Source organism: Chiloscyllium punctatum, chromosome 2 (genome assembly GCF_047496795.1).
Source record: "Chiloscyllium punctatum isolate Juve2018m chromosome 2, sChiPun1.3, whole genome shotgun sequence".
NCBI classification, from domain to species: domain Eukaryota; kingdom Metazoa; phylum Chordata; class Chondrichthyes; order Orectolobiformes; family Hemiscylliidae; genus Chiloscyllium; species Chiloscyllium punctatum.
In genome coordinates this window covers 132,935,754-132,962,421 of record NC_092740.1, presented here as the reverse complement: position 1 = coordinate 132,962,421, position 26,668 = coordinate 132,935,754, and the positions used below count along the sequence as shown (strand labels likewise).

At 39.5% G+C, this 26,668-nt stretch overlaps 1 protein-coding gene across 1 annotated transcript in view; it reads right to left on the bottom strand.

The window, feature by feature from the left end:
• The window catches only part of LOC140489990 (ADAMTS-like protein 1), a 557,511-nt gene that overhangs the window by 424,980 nt on the left and 105,863 nt on the right, over positions 1 to 26,668 (bottom strand). The window contains exon 2 of the mRNA XM_072589066.1: positions 1,232 to 1,348. Coding sequence (XP_072445167.1) covers positions 1,232 to 1,348 — 117 coding nt within the window. The remainder of the gene's footprint in view (positions 1 to 1,231; positions 1,349 to 26,668) is intronic.

Below are 26,668 nucleotides of genomic sequence, written 5' to 3'. Positions count from 1 at the left end.
ATGGGCATTGCCCATTTAGGGCCCATCCCTAATTACCCATGAAAAGTTGGTAGTGAACCATCTTCTTGATCTGCTTCATTCCATGTGGTATGATTATACACATAGTGCTTTTTGGGAGGATGTTCCAGGTTTTTTGTTCAATGACATTGAAGGAATGATGATATATTTTTAAGTGAGGATGTTGTGAGACAACTGCAGGTTGTGGCAATGCCATGGGCTTCCTGCCTTTGCCCACAAACTTTATGGGTTTGGAAAGCACTGTCTAAGGAACATTGGTGAGATGCTGCAGTGCGTTTTGTAGACAACACACATTGCTGCTACTGAGCATGGTGGCAGAAGGAGTGATTATTTGTGGATGTGGTGCTAATCAAAGCAGACTACCTTGTCCCAGATGGTATCAAGTTCTTGAATGTTGCTGGAGTTGCACACATTCAGGCAAGTGGGAGTCAGGAAGTGAATTATGCACTGCAGGATTCTTAGCCTCTGGCCTGCTCTTGCAGCCACAAAACTTATGTAGCTTGTCCAGTTCAGTTTCTGGTCAATGATAACTACCAGACGTATGAAGGGAAAGCTATTAATTTGATGTATTTATTGTCTCATTTTACTTTATCACCACTTTGAACAGAATAGCCAACAACTGTCACAGAGACATTTCTTCAGTGGCAAATTATTTGCTTTTCGCCATCTAACAAACTACCACTGTTGCTTCATGTTAGATTTTTCAACCTACTATTGAAGTTACTCCTCCATGCTTCATAAAATATAAAATCAAATACAATGAATGCAAAAAAACAGTTTGATTGACAGAATGGAATGTTTAAGCCAATAAGAATTCAAGAATTGCATTCCTGGGGCAGAAATTTGTTGGAAGATCTTGCTTTTGCTTTGGGCAATCAGGTAGCTCAGGCATTCCAGCCATCACTTTTCATTTAAGTTCCAAAGCAGTTTAACACTCAAACTTTCTTTCTTTGGTTGGATGAATCTGATTGATTCTCACTGAGGCTATACCTGAGAGAAGCATTCCACTGTAGACAGAAGGAAAGTGGTGAAAACAATGACTATGGAATTATAGTTCAGGCTATCAACAGGAGCTAGGGAAAAAAAGTTAATTAACCAGCTGAGAATACTTTCAATGTACAAGCCAAAAAAAAGCATTAGTTTTAATATTTACTAGAAATTGCAGTAATATCAGTGCATATCATTGCTGCATGCTATCTCATCACTTGCTAACCTGATCTTCAGATTTGTGGTTCAAGACATCTCCCAGTGGCTCCTCAGGATAGCTTTCCCGACGGATTAACGTGAATTCAGGAAGAAACTCTGCTCCTTCTACCAACACCGCAGGTCCCTGTAATCCAAATGTTTAACATAAGGTTAATGTTTATCACAGTAAGGATCATCCGTTGTCAACTGCAAACATCAAACTCCCAATTGTCAATAACTTCTCTTTTTATACAAGATGACACATTTTGCTTTTGTTCATTCATGGGTTAGGGATGTCTCCTGCAAGGACAGCATTTTTTGCCCATCCCTAAATGCCCTCGAACTGCTGCTGTCCATGTTTTGTAGGTACACCCACAAGACTGCGAGGAAGGGAGTTCCTGAATTTTGGCCCAGCCACTACATCAGTCAAGTGGGGGTATAAATAGCATATAAAACACAAAAGAAAATGTCTTTGTGTTTGTAGAAACTTGGCAATATTTCCAACAGCCTTGCATCAATTTTAAATTACTTTGTATTCCTTTTCCAATCTGGGAAGGAAGTCGCCTCTTTATTTTCCCTTTGACATGTAAAGTATCTCTAATGACTAGATTAGATTCCCTACAGTGTGGAAACAGGCCTTTCAGGCCAACAAGTCCACACCGACCCTCTGACAAGTAACCCACCCAGACCCATTTCCCTCTGACTAATGCACCTAACGCCACAGGCAATTTAGCATGGCAAAATCACCCAACCTGCACATGTTTGTGACTGTGGAAGGAAACCAGACCACCAGGAGGAAGCCCATGCAGACAAGGGGAGAATGTGCAAACTCCACACAAACAGTTGCCCAAAGCTGGAATTGAACCTGGGTCCCTGGTGCTGTGAGGTAGCAGTGCAAACCACCAAGTCACCATGCTGCCCCTAATTCTAATACTAATCTACCATAATTCTAGGACATTAGAAATTCATGCAATTTTCTTCAATCACATCAATTTAACAGTTCAGCAGCTTGATGAGTACAACATCTCGTGAGTGTACAATGTTACACAACAGCTAGAAGAGAACAAGATTGTGCTTTGTAATGATATCCAACTAAGAATCTGTAATCTCTAGATGGATAAGCTCTTGCCCAGTCAAGTTTCAACATGAAATTACTATTTTCTACAGATTGGATATAAGGATATATATTTAGTTAGCCTTTTAAACCCAAAGAAAGTGGTTCATATCAGTGACATATCAGTTTAAATAATAATGCACATAAACATATAAGAGTACTGAGTTGGGAGTAATTCAAAGCCTCAGCAAAAGAAAATAATAAAACAAAATAAAGAAGCACTTCAGAATTTACCAGTTAGCAGAATGGTGTTCTACCTTGGCAGTAAACATTATGGATGAAGCTACTACCAAAATTATATCTATCATGCTTACATATGTCAGAAGACACATGACACCAGGGTAGAGTCTGAAGGGTTTAGTTAAAATCACAAGTTTTCAGAGCACTGCTCCTTCACCACCTGATGAAGGAGCAGTGCTTCAAAAGCTTATGATTTTAAACAAATCTGTTGGACTATAATCTGGTGTCATGTGACTTCTGACTTTGTCCATCCCAGTCCAATACTGGCACCTCCACATCATGGCTTACCTATGTGGTATGGGATTCTTTATTTCATATAAATATGCTGTCATAGCTTTAGAGTTTTGAAAATTCTTAAAGACTGAGTGGAAGAGAGTTCCAAGGACATCTGCTCAGATCAACAGTTTATCTGCTGATTAATCTCTTTGTGAAACCACTCTGCTGTTTACTACTGTCCATATTCAGCCATCACAAATAATATTTCAGCTATAAAGCAACAATTTGAATCAAACTAGAGGTGGAACCATGAATTAATTCTACATTTATTTACAAGGTCATTACATGGTATCTCCTCAGGGGTCAGTTAGGTCAGTTGGCTGGAAGGCTGGTTTGCAATGCAGATTAATGTCAGCAGCGTTGGTTCAATTACTGCACTTCAATTACAGCGTTAGTTCAATTACTGCAATTACTATTATGAAGGACTCTGTTTCTCAACCTCTCCCTCACTGAGGCATAGTGACCCTCAGGTTAAGTACCACCAGTCATCCCTCTCTAATGGGAGAGTAGCTCTCTGGTCTGATATGATGGTAGCAGCTTTCCCTTTTACCTTGCAAACAAACAACTGAACTAAGACATCACCAGATCTTCTCATTTATTACCTTTACAATATCAATCAGATCAGTTTGATTTCTGGGAATCCCTGATCAAACAAATGATCTGTTGAAATTGTATTTTGTTCAAGCCCTATACAAGTTACAGTCTATAAATAAAAGTTCAATCATACCATATGTGCAGAAACAAGATTCCATGTTATACAGAATGACAAAATAGGAGAGGGTGAGGGAGGTAAAGGAAAATCAATGCCATTGAAAAGAAGTAAAATGGATGGAGTGATGATAATAGTTGCTGAAAATGAATGTTGAGTTGGCGCTTGAAATGCAATGTCAGTATTTATTGGTGCTAAATAAAAAGGAAGAGTGGCAGAATTGGTTGGGGGTGGGGATAAGCAGTTAAAGTGCTATGATGTAGTTGTAAGGTGAGAATGGAGAAACTGACAGTAGCTATGTAAACTGAATTCTCTGTGACCAACCAACTTGTCATCCTTTCCCTTGTTCATTATCTTTGCAAAATGAGACAGGACACTGTGTTTCTAATGCGAGATGATTGAGGTAGAATGTAGATATTCTTTCATGGTCACCGGGTCAAGATTCTGGAATTTCCTCTCAAACAGAGCAGTGCATGTATCTATGCCAGATGAATTGCAGCAGTTCAAGAACGTAGCTCACCACTATTTCCTGAAGGGCAGTTAAGGGTGAGCAATGAATACTGGCCCAGAGCTAACAACAGAAAACATAAGGAATTGAAACCATCATTGAAAATTGAAAGAGGACGTGACTTTTTTATGAGTGTTGTCCAGTTTACAGTACTGCATATCCAAGGTAGTCACATAATATTCAAGAGTAAACAGCTATGATCACTTCCAAGGAGTTAATTCATACTGATTCTGTCTCATAACAATTGTTGTTACAAACTGTAAGAGCAGACTGATGTTTTCAAATATGAAGAACAATTTCTATTGGTGATTCAGCTCCAATTTGTTCATACTGTTGCTACCAGAAGGTTCACAGAATTTGTACTGTACGCAGATCTCTAATTGTTTGAACATAAGTTTGCAGTGTAGGATCGTTGGTTTTGCAGGTACAGACACACTAACAGGGACCGAGGTAAATTGGAAACATTAGAATCTGCTGGTGATGGATTACTTTTGCATGGAATTTGGATTTCAGAGTGTACAGGTCTAACTCTATCTGGATTCCATTTGCTGCACATTGTATAAAATCTACAAGATTTAAGTTATAGCAATTTACTGTTTGTTTGACCTCTTTAATCAATTTAACAAAGATAGTGATCTATACTTTTTGCATTCTCCAATAGTTTATGGCTTACCACCAATTTAAAAGATTAAAAAAAGCATTAAAGTGTATAGATTTATTAGGTATTTGACCCCAAGTTCTGAAAAAAACATTAACATTTTTTGTTTTGTGACTTATTTTGGAATTTCAAAGTTTATTCATATTTACCTTACTTCATTGTTAATCAGTATGAGAGAGTGTGAAGTATGTGATTGAATTATACAGTTCAATTATACACAGTCAGTCAGCTGTGTCTCAGGGAGTAGCAGTCTCCCTTCAAAGATTCAAACCTATGGGTTCAACCCTTCTCCAAGGACTTGATTGTGTAATTCATGCTGACACTTCCTGTGTAGCACAGAGGTAGTATGTTCTCCCCGGTGTCCTACCCAATATTAATTCCCTCAAACAACATCACAAAGGAGACAATCTGAACATTATCATTGTAGCTCACTGCAAGCAATTAACTGCCATACTTCCAGCTTTATAGTGTTAAAGGTTGGGTATTGCATGCCCCCAACAGGTGTGCTTTTTGAAGCAGAGGTATGTAAAACCATGTCAGGATCCGAGCCCACTACCTTCCCATCCATCCCTGAGCTCACCCCTCCCATAAGACAAGGAGCTCTATTGGCCGTCCGCCACCAAATGTGAAGACATAATCAGGGGTTACTTGAGCCTGCCAAAAGCTCAAGTGACCCCAGTATTGTACTGGACACACCATAAAATTGTCAACATTGCCAAGCAGGCATGAATGGACAGGCCTAGTTTTTATAAACATGGGTAAAAATATCTGGGCTCTTGTGGCCATGCCTCTGGGACATATGTCCGGGTTCAAGTCCCACCTGATCCAGATGTTGATTAAAAATATCTAAAGGTGGTTAAGAAGTGAGTTACAATCTTTGGAAGGTGCTCTTTACCAAAAGATGACAGCATGCCCTTTCCTTCCTATATTCTTGGCCTTTAAAACCCACCTTAGTTGCTAAAGTGGCAGAATGGGCAGAATGTAGTCATTGGCGGTCCCCCACCACCCCATATGACCCTGTTATACTTCCCTTCCACTTCCAAAGCAACTCGCCCAATTGTCACCATGGGTAAACTTCAGGAGTCTTTTGAGGATGAAAAGAAAAACTTCTAACAACCGAATACAACTCTTATTTACACACACTTAATATGAAACTAAAAACTCCCTATTCATGAAACCCATTCAAAGCTTTCAAATCTCCTCATAAAAACATACAATCTTCAATTCAGTAGCCATCAAAGACAGCTAATCTTTCAAAACTGTCTCTAAGCTGCCAATCAAACTGAACTCAGAAGGACAGAAAGTGAGGACTCCAGATGCTGGACAGTCAGTGTCAAAGAGTGTGGTGCTGGAAAAGCACAGCAGGTTATGCAGCATCCGAGGAGCAGGAGAGTCGATGTTTCAGGCATAAGCTCTTCGTCACGCATAAGCCCTTAATTTCTGTTGAAGGGCTTATGCCCAAAACATCAAATCTCCTGCTCCTTAGATGCTGCCTTACCTGCTGCGTTTTTCCAGCAACACACTTTTCCACTGTGAACTCAAAACTTCCTGTTAAGCTAACTGAAACTTTGGAAAATCTGCTAAACACTCAATGATATGAGGAAACTTCAAAAAGACCTTTTATAACAAACTTCAGATCAAATCATTTAAGCAGACCCAATCTGTCCTTCAAGAGCATATTCATCAACTCCCTCTATTTGTAGGTCACGCATTGCAGGTTAAGGGCATTGCAATGGCCAAAATGGGATCTGTTTTAAGACAACACAGAATTCAACTGGTCCTGCTGAGTGCACGTTTCCAGTCTAGGTGAATCATATCAAAAAACAAATTAATGTATCAGAAATGTCTGCAATATTTTAAGGTTCACAAAGTTGAAGTTTGCTTCAAAATCACAACGACAGAAAATAAAATCATTTAAATGGCAGGCAGCAAAAATCAAAGCTTTGAGAACAATCCAGCAAATATAAGGAGAGCAATCTACACCAAGTTAAGTGAGACAGTTCTGATATAATCAGGGAAGCCTGCAAATATGGAAACTTTGGACTCGGAGACATTAGAGGATTCTGCTCCTCCAAAATAACAGGACAACCTTTAAAAACAAGACTACTTAACCTGGTTGTGAAGCGGTTGAAGTTTTATTTAAAATTGGTTGTAACTGATACAACGACTATACCACTCGAACACACAGAAAAATTCTGTTTTCCCAAATAGTTAATCAATAAGTCGGTTGAACGATCGATAAAGAGGTGAAACCAGTGCAAATAGCTGCTTTTTCATTTGATAATGCTTATGTTTTGATCATTTTGACAGTTATGAGAGAACAGTGACTCACAAGCAATCTTTCCATGTGGAATATTTTTCAAATGTATGTTCTACACATGGATTAGATATTAAACATAGAATTTTTAAATGTTATGATCACTCTTTGAAAAACCCAAGGCGTGATAAAAGTGTATACTATAGAGATCAACAAGGAGTCAAGCAAATTGATTTCAGTTATGTCAGTGGTAAAGCCCATTACAATTGCCAACCACACCCTGGCAAACACAGCTTGTGGGCGCGGAGGGAAAATTATAAATGTTTGAAGAAGCACCATAGTTCTCAACCTAACTAAATCTCTATTAGGTAGGTTATTGGAAGAAAGGAATTGTTTCTAATATGGGCTTATTTAAGACAAATACAGTATGAGAAAATGGAAAATTGTTAACAAATCGTGATCCAGGAGATAAGCCTATTCATTCAAAATCTATGACAGCAAAAAAACTATTAGAAAGGAAATACTAAAAAGAACAAAGGCATTAAATTAAATCTGCACACTTCCTAGAAACATTGTTGTCTCTAATGAATTTCTTGGTATTCCCTTGGAGTATAACAAAGTTTTCAGAGGAGAGTAATTTAGTGAGTATTTTATATCTTAATTTTCAGAAGTTGCTTGCAGAGTTTTCCCACCAGAATCATGTCAAATTACTTGGAATCTCTGATGACATTTTAAAATTATACAATTGATTTGCCAGCCAATTATAACTAGAATACTTTTTAATTCAATAACACGAAAGGTTATTTTTGTGATTATTCTTTTCAGATTTTTATTACCTGGACTATTGCTTTTTAAGATCCAATCTGCAGATGATACAAGCTTATTTGGATATAATGTTGTGGCACGGATGTTTAAAGGTATTGTTTAAAGGGTGAGAGTGACTGAGCAGCCGGACTGATTCACATCAAATGGTGTTTCATATTTTCTTCATGTGACTAATTTTTGACAGTGTTGGGAGTTATCAAGTGGAAACAAAGTGGTTCCTCATGGTGCTAATGATTGGTTGGACAGGTAGGAGAAATAGAGATGCCCCTAGACTAATGTAACCATCGTTCAAGTGATGAAATCAATATTAGTTGAGGCATGGGAGCATCTCAACTAAAATGGAATATACATATCTAAAATAAAATCAAGCTTCCAAAAGTCTCATAATAGGTGACATATAAAAGTCCCAACATTGGCACTAAGTAAATAATCATTAACATTTTCAACAATAATCATTGGTTCACAATGCGGTCATATTGTCTTTTGAAAGATAAGGAGAACTTTAAAGGAGTGTTAATATGTTTTACCTATCATCTTTCATTTTAGCATGTAACTTTAATTATGGTTACTGTTCCAGCTCTTGATAGTCAACAGGAACACAATGGACCGAAAACCCTCCTTCAGTAACCAGTCTACAATTCTAAGTAGTTGAAATAAGCATAGTGGACTCAATCTTGGAGTGACATTGAGTGGTCTGATTTCTTCTCAGTACAACTATGTGCTGTTTTTAGTTTGATTTAACCCACAGCAAATCAAAAAGAAATGCTGAATATTTGAGAACTAGCACTTGTAACTAACTTAATAGTTCACAATTTAACATACAAGGCATGAGTTAAGTTGGAGGTGTGTTGAGGAAGGTGATACATCTGTTGTGAAGCAATTGCTACAAATTACAAATTGTGACAATCCTTTCTGCGACACAGACACTAAATGTGTGCTCATTTTCAAAATAAATCAGTCGAGCCATGGAAGGTAATATAGTTGCAATCAGTTTCAAACTGTTGCACTGATCTTGAATTGAATCAAAGAAGTATTTTTCATCTTGACCCATAATGGGTTTTCTCACACTATTCTCTGCAGCTCATCAGTTATGGTTCATGCTATCCCTCCTTGGAGTCTCCCTCTCACTATCTTCCAATCAGCAATGGTGGAATTATTTGCCACTGCTGGGACCTGCTAGAATTCCCAGTGCCAGCCCCATTTTTAATGACCAGCTGTCCACCAGGTCCAACGTTGCCAGCCCAAGAATTGCCCTTCCCAGCGCTTATAGTTGAGAGGGAATTAAAAATAAATGTTTCTGAGGGCACGTAGCTGGCACAGCTGACACATCATTGCAAAAACTAGTACAATAACACTTGTATATGGATTGCTATTTAAGAATCAAGCTACACAGGTTACCATCCTTAGCATCATTCTACCTTAGAACCCTATCTGAGGGAGTGTTACTCTTTATCTCATGCCCAGTGTAATCTAATATGTTCTCATTGTTTAGTTCCACTTGAAGTGCAAGAACTGAACTTGTTTTTCAAAAAGAAGTCAAAGAACTTTTCAGAACCACTTTCTAAATTACACACTAAGTAGAACTGTGTACTGTGTAATATACACCAGTTTGTTTATTACAGTGGTTTTGTACTGTACTATATTTAAACAATGGAGCATCACACACTGGAAAACCTTCATATGGTTGAAAATGTTTATTTTCATTCAGCAACAGTACGAGATGGAGGACGAGAGGAACAAGCAGTCAGCTGGAGACACAAGGTACCTGCTCTGATTTTCACATCAGGAATAGTTGCCATCTAGTTCCTTTGCACTGAGTGGGAGAATGGGAAAATGCACATTAACGAGGTGAAAATAGGTCCCTTCCTGCTGATTAAAGAGATTCTCATCTCACCGTTCAAACTTGGTTGCAGAATCAGAGTTTTTCCCTTAACGTTGAAACTCTCATTACTGCTGATCTTCCATATTTTCCTAACTACCCTGTTATTGAGGGGCTGGGAAGATTCCGCCCATTGAATTAACTCTCTGCGAGAACAATTCAGCTAGTTTCACTTACCAGCCTTTCCCTATAATCCTACAATTAGTTTACTCTGCAGGTGTTTAACCAATTCCCTTTTGAAAGCTCAATTAAACCTACCTCCACCACACACTCAGGCAGAGCATTCCAGAACCTAACCACTTATTAGACTGAATGCAATCCCTCAAAATTTATACTGACTGATGTTGAGATTGAGATTATTCACCTGGTTTTAAATTACAAATCCCATGCAAGTGTTGAGTTTCTGTTTCCCAAGGAGTTTGACAGATTTGCCTCAGCATTCTATACCAGTGGGATTCAATCCTCTGCCTTAACCCAGGTAACATGATGGGAGTTCTAAAACTCTGAAATGCAATGGGAATTAATACCTCCTTGTGGCTTTTTAGTTGTCCAAATAGCATGGGTATATCACTTGTCAATTTTCATCACCCACAACTCTGTAGCTCAAGTTTAATAAGACTGGGGATACACTTTACAGCTGGTTTCCTTGTGGAAACATTAACGCATTGCGGAATACGCACTAGACTAATCCACAATTTACAATGATTCATATTTCAAATCACAATGTTTATTACAAGTTTTCTAATCCCATATATTAATGGAGTATTGTGGCCATGGGATAATAAAGTAGCAATATTCTCTAAAACAAAAGCAGCCAAATTGGAAACAGTAGGTCACTGATGCTGATGTAAATACCGTAATCCAGCCATCAATAACTATTGGCACTAATAATACCAGAAATATAGCATTAGTATGACACTGGCTGCCTTTGTCAAGAAGCTGAAATTGAATACTAAATATTTAAAGATCTTCAGGAACACAGCTACGATGCAGAATTGAACCCGCATCCACTGTTTGGTAGACCACAACTTCTTGTCATCCCAGAGTGCAATAGTCTGCTCATGTACCAGGATCAGTCAACAATCAAGCCTGGGAATTCCTATTCCACAAGCAGTACTACTCCCTTCCATTATACTTGCAAAGTAAATGGTATACTTTCAAATATGCTCAGTTATAAGATGAACTTCATTTGATATAATATTGTAATGACCAATCTGTACCCTGCTATCTTGCTGCACTTCTCATTTGTACAAAGTGTATTGGAAATAATATACCAAAGACACCGATTAAACTACACTAAAAATAGCCTTGTAGAATGTTGCTGTTTATTGACAGAGAGGGAAGACAGGTGAATAACTTTCCCACATGAAGGTTAAAAATAGATACAGCAGTAAATTCATAATATTTCTCATGGCACTGATCGCAGGTCCTAAGTGCCAAACACCATGATTTGATTTCCCTGTTCAGTTATTAGGACTCCCTGCTGAAGGTCGTCCTGAAAAAGAGTCACCTGGACCTTGACAGAACCATCAAGTCTCTTCTGTCCATCTCCACCACTAATGCCTCCAGCACCATTTCACTCAACTTGAAACCTTCAATTGCCTTGGTGTTCCATTTCCATATTTTGAATTGCAGCAATATTCTTCAGGATAGTTTCCTTTTAAGAGGGACAGATTAGCTTTAAAATCAGAGGGCTGATTGCACCATATGTTATCAGAGCCATTGAACATTGAGGCAGCCAACAGTGAGGGAGCCACCTAGCCTCATGCTCCAAACTTGATACTGAGGCAAGAACACCACTTTACACATGGTCTGTTTGGGTAGATCATGAATCATATTGGTGAAATTCCAACCTTAATTATGATATAAATTCAGTGCTATTCTCCTTGTCATAAGATAATACCAGGAGCACTAATGTACAGCATGATTACTGATGGAGAAAGCTGTTAACTGCCATTCTGCCACTGATTGTGACTTATGAGAAATATCTATTCTGAGAAATGGAAACAGAGTAGCTGCATGTATGGCAGGCAAACTCACTTAACACTTTTACTTTCCCACCCACTCATCCTCTGTAATGCCTGTATTCTGGAATATTTGTCTGAAAAATACATTGTCACTTCCGATGTTCCTGTCAGCTTATGGCATTTAGAAACAAATCTTCTGTGGTAGTTGCACTCTTCATGACAGTTATCAATTTTGCTCAATTTCTGGGACAAGTCATAAAAACCTGATATTGTTCAGCATCTCTGCACCTTTCTGTCCCAGGTTTGAGATTCATTGCTTCCAGTGGAGTGGGGAGCAGGTGCTGCTACATAAAATGGAGTCACAATGTGTTATGCTTATCTTTTTCAAAACAATTGTTACAAATATAGGCAAAGGAGACCAGCTAGGTGCATTTTTTTAAGTTTAACTTACTTTTTAAAAATTGATCTTAACCAATTCGTATGATTCCAGCTGAAGATAATATGAGACAAGTCAGATCTCAGAGTGAAACCTGATTTGATAGATCATACAGTTTGGTTATGATGGTGATCAGTTACTGAACATATACAAATGATGCTGCCAATATTCGTTTAACTTTAAATTTGATTACACAAAAGAAAAATAAACAAAACCATAAAAGATCTTAACAAATAACAAAAGGAAAGATTCATCGCTTTTAACAGCAATGTATCAATCCCAGCAAAGTTTCACTCCTATCCCAACATTTTAATTACTTACGTAAATGGCTCAAGCCAACTCTGCTCCTTGGATTGCAGAAATAGTTTAAGACTTTCTTTTTCACATCTGCTGGCCTGAAAACCTCCTTTCAGCTCTGATGACATTTCTATTCAAATTTGAGACTTAAATAAAAATTATCGACAAGGGTGGCTTCTCCTTTTCTGAACTCAGCCTACTGGTGGCTCCTGACCATCTGTTTGATTCCCATAAACGGCCAACTTCATGAATATTCAGCAGTTAATATCCAGATCATTGACTGAGTTATAAAATTTAAATTACATGTTTCCTTGGAAAAGCTATCTTAAATTCACTGCTCAAAATTGCTTTGGTTGAAATGGAAAGTCCACGAGAAAAATTAAAACCCACCTTCTGCCATTTTTGAATCCAATTTTTCAATTAAACCCAACATACTACAAACCTACATCTCAGGATTTGTTTCTCCACAGTCCAAAGATGTGCCAGTTAGTTGGATTGGCCATGGTAAATTGTCCATAGTGTCCAGGATGTGCAGACTAGATGGGTTAGCAATGGTAAATGTTGGCCACAGAGATAGGATGGGGATCTGGGTGGGTTACTCTTCAGAAAGTCAGTGTGGGCTTGATGGGCCAAATGGCCCATTTCCACAATTCTACAATAATTCTATGATAAAGCCATTGCAGAATCTTAACCTTGAATTTTGTCACAATATCTTCATGGATGTAGTGTATGTGAAATCTTTATATAGGGAGAAATATTTTTGTTCTTTGCTTATTGAACAAGAAAGGGCTTGAAAATATTAATTGCCTGTTCTTTAAAGACTTAAAAAGAAACCTTCACAAACAGATCCATAATGCAAAGTTTGCTCACCTCAAATCTGTTCCAATTATATTCTGGATAAGGAAGATCTCTTGGAACTGCTCCATTGAATATAATGGGGCTGTGAATCAAGAACAAGATGGAAGCTGCCCAATGATACCTAGCCTCAGGAAAGCATGGTGCTGACAATGGACAAGAAGCCAATAATTCCATCATAAAGAGCACCACCCTCCCCACTTCAAGAACAGCATTCCTTTCCATTGAAGCTAAATTCTGACAAATATCAGCATGTCTGTATGATTGATGTTGATCAGCTGAACTGGCATAGTTCAGCATTCAGTAATACAAACAAAGCTATGCCTTAAGCTGGGACAAGACTTTGGGGTAAAACTGTAGATTTGAAATTGTGCTGGAGGAATAGAAGTGGATAAATGGCAGAAGGTGACAATTTTGGTCAAAGGCTATATACAATAAGCAGTATAATGTACAGGACGGAGAGAAAGCTGTGCCTGTTTCATTTGAGTTAAGGAATAGAAAGAGAACTGTTAATTGATGAGAGTATGTTCTAAGCTACCAAAACATCTACCAGACATAGGAAAACATATGTAGCCAAATTAATAGAAACACGTCCATAATTGCCAATAACCTTACCAAAGACAAGCTTGACTTGGAGTAATGAAGATCACAAAGAGGGAAGTTGTATTTGAGTAAATTCACTTTAAATTGAACTAGGATTAAACAGTACTGCATTTAATTCAACTTCTGGGCAAGTGGGTAATCTTATGCACATCATGCACATATCAACTGTAACACAATGAGGTTCAACATATCATTGAAAAAGACTGGGAGCGAGAAAGACAAATGACTGGAAAAGAATCGCTACAGTAAAACAAAGAAGGAAAGTTCTCCAGCATATAAAACAATGCAAACATTCAAAGCATGAGATGAATACAGTCTAAAGTGAACATGTTAATAAAAGTTGGGGTTATAGAAAAAGGAGAAGAGGCTCAGTAGATAACTGAAAATAAAGTTTTAAAAAACAAAAGAAGCTTGTGATAAATCATTACTCTATAATACAAACTAAAATTAAATATAATACAGAGGGAATGCAAGATCTATAAAAGACTAGAGAAGATGAAGGAAATTGGTAGAATAAAATTGCAAAGAATTTTATAAATACATTAAAATAAAAGAATAGTTTAAAAGATGTAAAGTCAATTCAAACAGCAAACTGAAACCTGACGGAAGAATGTAGAGATGCAAACTGAATATTCCATCTCTTGTTCCTGAAAAATACAAAATGAGAGGATCAGATAATTGTAGTTGAGTGAATATTACTGAAAAATGGATGGAATACAAAATAAAAAAGGCAGTGAGCCCTGTTGCCAACCATGCTGGAAGGCTGACAGAGATGGGTGTACAGTTAGCAAGAGGAGCTGGCCATAATCTGCCACACATTCTTAAATATGGAAGTTGGACAAGAAGAATGGATAATTATGAACACTATTTTTCCATTCACAAGGAGATAAAAAAAGTAATTTAAATGATGACAGGTCAGCCAAACTGACAGGATGAGTAAGTAATCTTCTCAACACTATCACACAGGATCAAATTAATACTCCTGGATTACGGGTTATTATGGGCTCATTAAGCAAAGCCAGCATGTGTTTGCAAATTGAGGTAACTACAACTATTGCAGCAAAGGAATCCATGAACTTTTCACCAACATTGTAGCAGAAGAGGGCAAAGGAAGCAGGGCGAAGGGTTTAAAGAGACATTAGGTAGTGAAGAGGAGGGAATTTCTTTTTGCAGTTCAATATTCTGGACGAGTGAGGATTCTAACAGAAGTCAATCATGACCACTAATCTAAATCAGACAAAATAATTGATTAATACAAAATTAATTGTTTACCAGAAATACCACAGTCTTTGCCTGTAAGGAGACAACCATGATTGAAAGGAGAAAGGAAATCACTGAGGAAGGTTAATACCTGTAGACATATAGAACTTAGAACATAGAACATAGAAAAATACAGCGCAGTACAGGCCCTTTGGCCCTCGATGTTGCGCCGATCCAAGCCCACCTAACCCACACCAGCCCACTATCCTCCATATGCCTATCCGATGCCCGTTTAAATGCCCATAAAGAGGGAGAGTCCACCACTGCTACTGGCAGGGCATTCCATGAACTCACGACTCACTGAGTAAAGAATCTACCCCTAACATCTGTCCTATACCTACCACCCCTTAATTTAAAGCTATGCCCCTTGTAATAGCTGACTCCATACGTGGAAAAAGGTTCTCATGGTCAACCCTATCTAAACCCCTAATCATCTTGTACACCTCTATCAAGTCATTCTTTTCTCCAATGAAAACAGCCCCAAGTGCCACAGCTTTTCCTCATACGATCTTCCTGCCATACCAGGCAACATCCTGGTAAACCTCCTCTGCACCCATTCCAGTGCCTCCACATCCTTCCTATAGTATGGCGACCAAAACTGCACACAATACTCCAGATGCGGCAGCACCAGAGTCTTATACAACTGCAACATGACCTCTGGACTCCAGAACTCAATTCCTCTACCAATAAAAGCCAGTACGCCATATGCCTTCTTCACCGCACTATTTACCTGGGTGGCAACTTTCAGAGATCTGTGTACATGGACACCAAGATCCCTCTGCTCATCGACACTACCAAGTATCCGACCATTAGCCCAGTACCCCATCTTTTTGTTACTCATACAAAGTGAATCACTTCACACTTACCCACATTGAACTCCATTTACCACCTTTCTGCCCAGCTCTGCAGCTTATCTATATCCCGCTGTAACCTGACACATCCTTCCTCACTGTCAACAACTCCACTGACTTTCGTATCATCCGCAAACTTGCTCACCCAACCTTCTAGCCCCTCCTCCTGGTCATTTATAAAAATGACAAACAGCAATGGTCCCAAAACAGATCCTTGCAGAACACCACTAGTAACTGCACTCCAAGATGAACCTTTACCATCAACTACTACCCTCTGTCTTCTTCCAGCCAGCCAATTCCTAATCCAAACCTCCAACTCACCCTCAATGCCATACCTCCATATTTTTTGCAGTAGCCTACTATGGGGAACCTTATCAAACACCTTACTAAAATCCATATACACCACATCTACCGCTTTACCCTCATCCACCTCCTTAGTCACCTTCTCAAAGAATTCAATAAGGTTTGTGAGGCACGACCTGCCCTTCACAAAACCATGCTGACTATCCTTGATCACATTATTCCTATCCAGATGTTCATAAATCCTATCCCTTACAATTCTCTCTAAGACTTTGCCCACAACAGAAGTGAGACTCACCGGCCTATAGTTACTTGGGTTATCCCTACTTCCCTTCTTGAACAAGGGAACCACATTTGCTATCCTCCAGTCTTCTGGCACTATTCGTGTAGACAACGAGGACATAAAAATCAAGGCCAATGGCTCTGCAATCTCCTCCCTTGCTTCTCAGAGAATCCTAGGATAAATGCCATCAGGCCCAGGGGACTTATCTATTTTCACCCTTTCCAGAATTTCCAACACCTCTTCCCTACATACCTCAAAGCCGCCCATTCTAATTAATTGTGACTCAGTATTCACATCGGCAACAATGTCCTGTTCCTGAGTGAATACTGACGAAAAGTATTCATTCAGTGTCTCCCCAATCTCTTCAGCCTCCACACGCAACTTCCCACTACTATCCTTGACTGGACCTATTCCTACCCTAGTCATTCTTTTATTCCTGACATACCTATAGAAAGCCTTTGGGTTTTCCCTAATCCTACCAACTAAGGACTTTTCATGTCCCCTCCTTGCTGCTCTTAGCTCTCTCTTCAGATCCTTCCTGGCTACCTTATAACTCTCAATCGCCCCAATTGAACCTTCACGCCTCATCTTTACATAGGGCGCCCTCTTCCCTTTAACAAGGGATTCCAATTCCTTATTAAACCATGGTTCCCTCACACAACCATTTCCTCCCTGCCTGACAGGTACATATTTATCAAGGACACTCAATAGTTGCTCCTTGAACAAGCTCCACATATCAATTGCGCCCTTGCCTTGAAGCCTACTTTTCTAAGCCACGTATCCTAAGTCGTGCCTCACCGCATCATAATTTCCCTGCCCCCAGCTATAACTCTTGCCCTGCAGTGCACACTTATCCCTCTCCATCACTCGAGTAAAAGTCACCGAATTGTCCCTAAAGTGCTCACCTACCTCCAATTCTAACACCTGGCCTGGTTCGTTACCCAGAACCAAATCCAGTATGGTCTCACCTCTTGTGAATGGATTGACAGACAAGAATTTGAAGGTGCTAGTGAAAGTGATTGCAGTGGGCCAAAGTTATTTCAAAGACAGATGCTGAAGCACATGGTGCTGAAAGGGTATAGTAGAATGCAGGTAGTCAGGGAAACAAATAATTGATTGGACATTGCATCGTCTGTCATTGAGATGACAGTCATTGCTCCAGATATGCAAATCCTTAAAGCCAAGCCACAGTCTCCCAATTTTGTTTTGAGTTTAAGATGAATAGTCTATCACTTACTCTGCAAAGTGGACATGCCTTGGTAAGTTAAACTATAAGCATAGAAGGAATTTGTACTGAGGTCCCAGAAGTGGAAATTGGTTGCGCAGTGGCACTAGTTTGCCCTGAATTGCTGATCATTCAAAGTCGGTCACACAACAGATCGGGTTTGTCATATGAAACTTGTTAGTGACTTCCTGCAATTGATTCAAAGGATATCTGCTGGTAGATCTTGCTCAGGAATGTTACTCCATTCGCTGAGATCGAAGGTGGGCAGTGGCTGAGATGTTGAATATCAGCACTCGAAATCCATTCACCTTATTAAGTTGCAGACACAAAAATTCATTCCTTGGATAAATGGTTATAGCATAGAGGGAGGTCAGTCAACCCACTGTGTCTAAGCTGGTTCTCCAAATCACTACATAATTGTCACTTCTTCATTTGTGAAATCAGTCAGGTCCCGTTCTTAGATATATGTGCCCAACAATTTGCATTTATTGGTATTGTTCTGATAATATAATCACATGCACACAAACACCGCCTCCACCCCCACCCACCACATCATGTCTACACTGCTGTTCAGCCCATGGACACTCATATGGTGAGTATTCAGATTCAGATGGGCAGTTAGAGCAGGGGAAAGAAAGTTATTGGTGATTCTCTTCAAATCCTTTATGCAAACATCCTGATGATGGATAGGGTGAGCAAATGGTCAGTGTGAACCATGGGAATTCAGTGGTCAAATCAAGACAATGGTCAGGGTGAGACAGTAGTTAGAATGTGCCACTAGATGGAATGGAACAGTGCTCAGAGTCAGTCAGTGATCAGAATGAGACGATGGTGAGCCCAAGCCAGTAGTCAGAAATGGCCAGCGGTAAGAATCAGTATCAGAGTGAGCCAGTGGTCAGTTTGAGTTGAAGGATGGTCAGTGCATGTCAGGGATGGTAATATATTCGCATTTTACACCTTCATGGGTTAGTCTGATCATTTTGAAATTCAAATGTTTGAACTGTAATTGCAAAAGTCAGCAAAATATGTTGATGTTCCTTTCCCAAATATTTCATTCTGTACCTTTTTTGGTTAAATGTACCCCTCATACTCCACTGGCCAAAATAATGTTGATTATTTCAATAATCAGTGAACTCAATGTTCCCTTATATTTAATTAACTCTGATTATCTTCCTGAAGTCACTTCGTTTCAGCCAAATGCAGGAAGTGGTCCCACCCAGAGCAGCTATAGGAGTTTGGCGAATGTTTCGTTTATGGGGCAGGGATTTTTCCTGCTTGCCAGTAGATAATTAGTTTATGAATAAAATCAGACTGCACCCATTTTATATAATCAAGTTCAGCATATCATTGTAGAATCCTTAAAGAAGCAATGTTGTCTGGCAATGTGTTTAATGAGGATTGTTAGCATGTGCAACAGATGATGTTTTAAATGAGCCAAATGAAATCCAGTTTATGTGCAGGTTTTCAAATAAGTACAGTACATTTAGTAAAATGGGTTAGAGAACAGTACAGGAATGAACATTAGTTATAACTGAAAGAAAGAAAGATTATTTGTCATTTGGTGGTATAATTAACTGATTTAAATTAACATTATTTAAATGCATTCATAGTATGTGGGCATCGCTGACTAGCCAGAATTTATTGCCTGTCCCTAAGTGCCCAGAGGGAGTTAAGATTCAACCATATTGCTTTGGGTTTGGAGTCACATCTAGGCTAGACAAGACAAGGACGGCAGACTTTCTTCCCTAAAGGAGTGAATAAAGGACATTAGAGAACCGGATGGATTTTTTTTCAAACAATCAATTCATGGTCTACATTAGACTCTTAATTCCACATTTCTTTCACTGAATTCAAATTCCACCATTTGCCATGGTGGGATTTGAACCCCAGAACATTACCTGAATCTCTGGATTAACAAGCTAGCGTTAATACCACTAGCCATTGTGTCTCCAGGTTGCATAAGTTACTTTATATGCCAGCACATCAGGTCTTTTGAAACATTCAGCCATGATATGGAGGTGCTGGTGTTGGTCTGGGGTGAACAAGGTCAAAAATCACATGACATCAGGTTATAGTCAAACAGGTTTATTTGAAAGCACAAGCTTTTGGAGCATTGCCCCTTCATCAGGTGAAGTGAAGATAGCATCCGTGCACAGGCTATATAATCAGAGATCAAAAGATCATACAAATAGTGTGGGTGGAATACTGACAGGTCAAATAATAGGTCTCTACAGCTGATCAAGAGTGTCAAACAGTGTGAGTAAAGTGTCAACACCTGAGTACCAAGTGAAGGGTTGATTTATAAACTGATTAACTGAGACAGAGAAATAATTACGAAAAAAAAAGCTAGTGCTGGAGACAAACTAAATGACTGGAATAACATGTTAGGTATAAGAGTCGCATGCTGAGGGTCTAATCAAAGTAATAAGTAATCCAAAACTGTACAAACTAACTAAGGTAGACAGATCATAAGTTATCAAGGTGATGGTGTCAAAACAGACAGGAAGGTAGATTTCACAGAACAGTACGGTAGGGTCACATGTAGTGAGACATCATGATTGAGGCTGTCTTCATGGGTACAGAACATGGCTGTCATTTTCTGCTCAGTGATTCTGTGTTATTGTGGAACTCAAAGGCCACCTTGGACAATGGTTACCCAAAGACCAGAGGCTCAACGTCCTTGATCATTGAAGTGTTCCCTGATTAGGAGAGATCATTCAACAACAGATCACAATATTAGGTTCAGTTAATTTATATTTCAATCAAGCATAATGCAGCATAAATATAACTAATTACAGATATTCTCTTGTTTTAGGTGCTAATGTATTCATTTAAAGTAGGAATTAAAAGTGACAATTCCAAATTAATGGTTTCAGGGAACATAAAGGGAAATTGTGGCAATTACAGGAATATCAAAAGTGGTCCAGAAACCCACACTAATTCTCTGCAGACAGGGACAGAAAACCCACCCCAATAACTTGTGGAATCTAAATATAATTTAAAAACAAATGTGGAATTCATAGTCTCAGAAACAATGACTGTGAATCTATCCTTACATTGTCAGAAAAAGCGATTTGGCTCATAAATGTCCTTTCGAGAAATAAACTTGCCATCCTTATATAATCTAGTCTACATATGATTCCAGAACAATACCAGTGAGATCAACTCTTAACTGCCCTCCAAAATGACATGGCAAGCCATTCAGTTGAATGACAATTAGGGATAGGCAACACATTGCTGACTTGCCAGTGGTGTCAAATTTCAATGAATAAAAAATAGAAATGAAATCCCAAGTGTATCACTTTGAGTAGCTGTGTGTTATGCATTATGCATTCCCTACTTATAGCTTTCGATATGCTTGCAAGCATTTGAAACTTTAACCAAAATACATGCGATAGAGATATGGAGTGGGAGAGGTGTCAAGATTGATGGTGACATCTGGTCCTGTTGAGGCAGGTATCAAGCAGACTTTTGCTCACTTCTCGTCTAAATTATTCAGTGCGCAGTCAACCTCAGAACCTGTTGTTGACTGGCTGCTTACTCAGGAAGACTTCCAGCAACATTTGTGGATACAATGATGAACAGCTATTCTGGGTTCCTAAAGACATCATGTGCCTGTGGAAGGCTTAGCTGAAAGGATAGAAGAGGAAGTGCAGCAACAAGCGTAGAATGGATTCCCAGTTGCCTGATCTAATGCGGGAAATATTAGTGATGTAGGTCAAAACAGATTATGTTCCTATCAGGGCCAAGGAGATCCTCAACGTATGCTCTGCAAAGGGAAAGTCAATTACCAAGGACCTGGATACAGCGCTGAAAAAAAAATTAAATGAGCTCACACAAATTGTCAAGATGAGTGAATGTATCTTCTCAAGACATCTCTTATTTAGCACCATACTAGCCTTTTCTACTACTCAAAAAAATTACTCCCTCATCTATTATCTGTGAGCAACCTCCAATAATCAGCACTGAGGCCTAATATTCCATTTCAACTGAACACATACAAATGCTGTCAGTATCATTCTCCTGATGATACCTTTGGGATACAAGAACTCCCATTTGTGAAACTGGCCAGCATCTCTTAAGGATGCTTGTCTTATCTGCAAGTTATTAAATTGTCTGTTTAATACCGAAATGTCAACTTCTCCACCTTCTGATGCTGCCTGACATGCTGTGTTCTTCCAGCCTCCTGCCTGTTAACATAAAATTCAGCCAGGAGGGGTCTTGAGGCACAAAGTGTTCCATCTACTCCAAAGATACATCATAACATTTCTGAACATGTTGGTTAAAAATAATGAGTGAAATCTTCTCAATCCCCTGAATGTTGAGGACATTGGAAAATCTGGCGAGATTAGCAAAATTGAGATTGAATCACAGAATCATACAATACAGAAGAGGACCTGTGGCCCATCAAGTCTGTACTCCAAAGCTACATCAGTCCCACTTTGCAATTCTAGGCTCTGAATGTTAACGATATTCCAAGTGTTCATCCGTGTACTTTTAAAAGTTGTGTGGATACCCACCTCAACAATCCTCGTTGGCCAATGCATTCCAAAACCACATCACCCTCTGGATATTTTTCCTCAAATCCTCTCCAAACCTCCTGGCTTTGACCTTAAAACTATGGCCCCTTGTTGTTGACCTTTCAACTAAGGTTAGCAACTGCTTTCTATTCACACTCTGCATGCCCCTCATACTCTTATACACCTCGATCAGGTCCCACCTCAACCCTCTCTACTCTAAAAAAAACAGAGCTTATCCAACTTCTCAATAGCTAAAATACTCCATCTCAGGTGACACCCTGGTGAGTCTCCTCTGCACCCCTCCAGTGCAATCAAAGCCTTCCTATCGTGCGGAGACCAGAACTACACACTGCACTCCAAGTGTGGCATAAACAAAGTTCCACAGCTCCAATATAACCTCCTTGCTCTTACAATCTATGCCTTGACTAATAAAGGCAAGTGCCCTGTTTACCTTTTTAACTGATCTATTAACCTGTCCTGACATCTACAGAGACTTGTGCACAAATACCCCAAGATCCCTCAGTTCTTCTGAGTTTTCTCGTATCTTTCCAAACATGAGATATTTGACATCAAGACAAAAAAGTCTAATTTACCAACTACATTTTGAACAGATGAACATAAGAATTTTGCTCATGAGCTGTGAAAGGTCTATTTGCATGCGTGAGAACGGCATTATTACCTAATCTCACCTCATTGATATTCACTTCCCCGTTCTCCTAGTGACCCCAGCTTGCTATTGCTTCTCCAGATCTTCATCTTGGACAATAATCACCAACATCAAGGCACACTCCGTGACCATCCAACTTACCCCATGTATGGATGTTGGCATCAGACACATACCAACCTCATTGCAAGCTCACTGCATAACTGTGACCAACTTACAATACAGCTTTTGCAATTCTATGCTGCACATTGGAGTGCACCAGCACATCTCATTAAATGCTGCTGTTGCTAGGACACTTTGCAAGCAGATGTGCAACTCATGGATTGGATCAATGTACATCTCAGGACTCTTCACTTGCTCTCTTAGCACTCACTCATCTTGGAAGCTCACACCACCTCTGTCTTGCCTTGATTTTTCGCTTTCTCCCTCAGCCAGCGTTTAAACTCTCACAGTATTTCTGTCTTGCCTTGCTGTTTAGTGCAGACACAAATCCAGGCGGCTTGTCATGGCTGTCAGCAACAATCTGTGAATATGTTGCTACATAGCATTATGCTCACACCTCAAAGTCTATAGTGAATATTTCCTAGTGAAGCCACTGAAGCTGGCCTTCAGTCAGGGGGTTATGGCCCAATAAGCAATGGGTAACATCTGCTTTCAGCCCAGGACATAGTCATTCAGCTGCCTGGGGAAGTCAGTGTCAGAGAGTCCATACTTTCACAGTCCTGAGTCACAGTCAGTCCTGAAGGTTCAGTTCAATTTTGGTAAATCAGTCAGAGAGCCCACAAAGATCATTCAGTGTTTTGATCAGTCAATGGTTGGGGCTGGCCATCCAAGTTGTTCAGGAGCAGTTGCCAATCAGTCCTGAGGATGGTTCAATGCAAGTCAAGGGGGTTTATCAGGGAGCTACTATTGTGATAGGGAAGTTCAAAGAATAAATTCTGGTGATTAGAGATAGCATAATGGAATGCTAAGGGGACAATAATTGTGAAGGAGGGAATCGCAACATATAATGGGGAGACAATGGTGCATTGGAAGGGGTGGGTTACAGCAGATGAGGGCATCATCAACAGTCACAACCACCCTGGCTTTGACAGAGTCTACAGTGCACTACAATGGTGGCATGACTAAGCTTTAGGCTACACTAGGCATTGAGGAAAGAACAGCCATCCATTAGGCAGGGTTTTAAGGTGGAATTATGCTAAGGATGAATAACCTGTGTAGCTCGGTTCTAAAGTAAGGAGATATTTCTGAATGCACACTTCCACTTCTAGTAAAATGTCAGCTGTGCCACATCTGTGCCACCAAAAGCATGAAATGCAACTCCTAGCTGGCAGCACTTGCCCTGGTGTAAGGCTGAATTTTCAAAAACGGTGCCACATTGGAAATCCTGTGAGGTCTCAGGATTGGGGAATAATTTCACCTCTGGCAAGAGAGAAGGTAAGATAAGTGCAGCACAGGTAATGAGATGGGGTTTCAGAGGATAACATGAGATATCCTGCTTGGTCTCAGAGAAACCTTCCATGAAATGTATAAAAATTGGTGCTTAGCAGAAGATATCAAAATTGGCACAATGTTTGGTAAACCTTCAGCTCAATTTTTACGAAGAATTCAAACAGTGCTGCCATTGGCTTGCAAAGGTAGGGTTGCTCTCAAGTTTCTATCCCTAAATATGCTGCTCCCACCCCACCCCACACCCCCTCTCCTTCTTCCCCCTCTCTGCCCTCCTCAAAACAACCTTGACAAGAAGATTGCTTGCCTTCAAAATATTCAAACCTATGTTGTTTAAGAGGAAGGTGGGGGCTTAGTGGTAATGTCACAGACTAACGATCCAGAACCCCAGGCTGATATTCTGGATTTGTGTTCTCATGATCATTTTTTTAAAACATCTCTTTTCCATACATTACTCAGCTGACTTCAGAATGTATAATCCATTACAGAGTACACAGCACACCATATACAACTAATAATCGCAAGGAAAAGCCTCTATTCCAAATGTTCAATGTGAGTTGCAACATTATACTACACTTGCACATGCTGAACTGTAGTTGTCAAAATATAAATGTATGCTAGGGTAATTTTTCATTACATCATATTTCCTTAATTAAAAACACATATCTAAACCCTGTGGCTTAATGTCTTAAGGCACTATGCGAGTTCTAACGATCGACAAGATGCTTGATTGAGTTAACTTATCAAACCTTGGGGCAATGGGAGGGAAGGATGAAGGAACAGTAATTGGTCTCCGCAATGATGTATTTGACATTCCATGAACACTGTCTAATATTACACATGAATAAACATTTGGCTATGGCATTGGAAAGCATCAAGATCCATGAAATAACACACCAGCGTGAATCACTGCATTCAGGAACAAAACTAGGATTAAAGCAAAACACATATTTGAAAGGTTTTGTGATGGGAGTATCAATGTGCTGTTGGCCCTGCAGCATTTCTTAACACTGAGTGAAACGCCTAGTTAGTTCAATTCACCTCGATCATAGGATCCCTTCTCTGAGGAATAGGCTTTAGCCAGGACTGGGTGGGGCTCCCCAGATGACAGTTTGGCAAACAGCATGTACATCTGCATTTAGTAATAATACAAAGTATTCAAGTTTCACTGATCCCTGACATGGGAAGCATATAGATTATTAACATTATTTTGTTTTTGAACTGCCTCTATTGGTTGTAATTATTTCTGACAGTGATGAATCCTCCCATTGCTGCAGCAAAGCATAGTGAGAATTGTGTGCATATATAGATACTTTACAGAATATGTTCTTTTTTTGCTCTGTGCAAATTGTGTCTCATTTTTGCTTATTTTACAGCAGAGACTTCACTCAAAGGTAATTTATAGGTAATAAATCACTTTCAGGGCCTGAAGATACGAAGCACACTAAATAAGTAAAAATATATTTCTGTTGTTTAACTTTACACATTGCTGATGTATAGGAATGGACCGCACTTTTGACCACTTCATGATAATCCTACTTGGATCTGAGAAAATTGCTGCCCAGGGGTTAGGGACTCATTAAGGAACTCAAATGGAAGCAGATTGGGAATGTGGAGCTTGAGACTTATTCCCACCCAGAACTTCATTCAGATAGATACATGAGGATGGCCACATTCTGGTAAGCCAACACCCCACCTAATTAAGTTGCCTTCATGTCCACAGATTCTTCACCTCCAGAGCAGGAAGATTCCACCCTCAGCTTTTAATTCCTGCTGTGGTACATTTGAATCCATTGTGACTCGTGGTCACATGTTTTGAAGAGGCATGCTCATGATACGATCACTGTCTCATAGCATGTGACCTGAGGGTATAAAGGCTTCATGCTCCATCTTGCCTCAGGTCAACTGAAGGATTCAGCCTCTCCCAAAGCTCAATCCCTCCAACTCTGGCAATATCCTTGTAAATCTTTTCTGAACCCCTTTAAGTTTCACAACATCCTTCCGATAAGATAAAGACCAGAATTGCACACAATATTCCAAAAGTGGCCTAGCCAATGTCCTGTACAGCCGCAACATGATCTCCCAACTCCTATACTCAATGTTCTGACCAATAAAGAAAAGCATACCGTACACCTTCTTCACTATCCTATCTACCCATGCCTCCACTTTCAAGGAATTATGAACCTGCACTCCAAGGTCTTTTTGTTTAGCAACACTCTCCAGGAACTTGCCATTCAAGGTATCAACATACTTCAAGGTATGGTTTTCAAACCACATTAATCTCTCTGA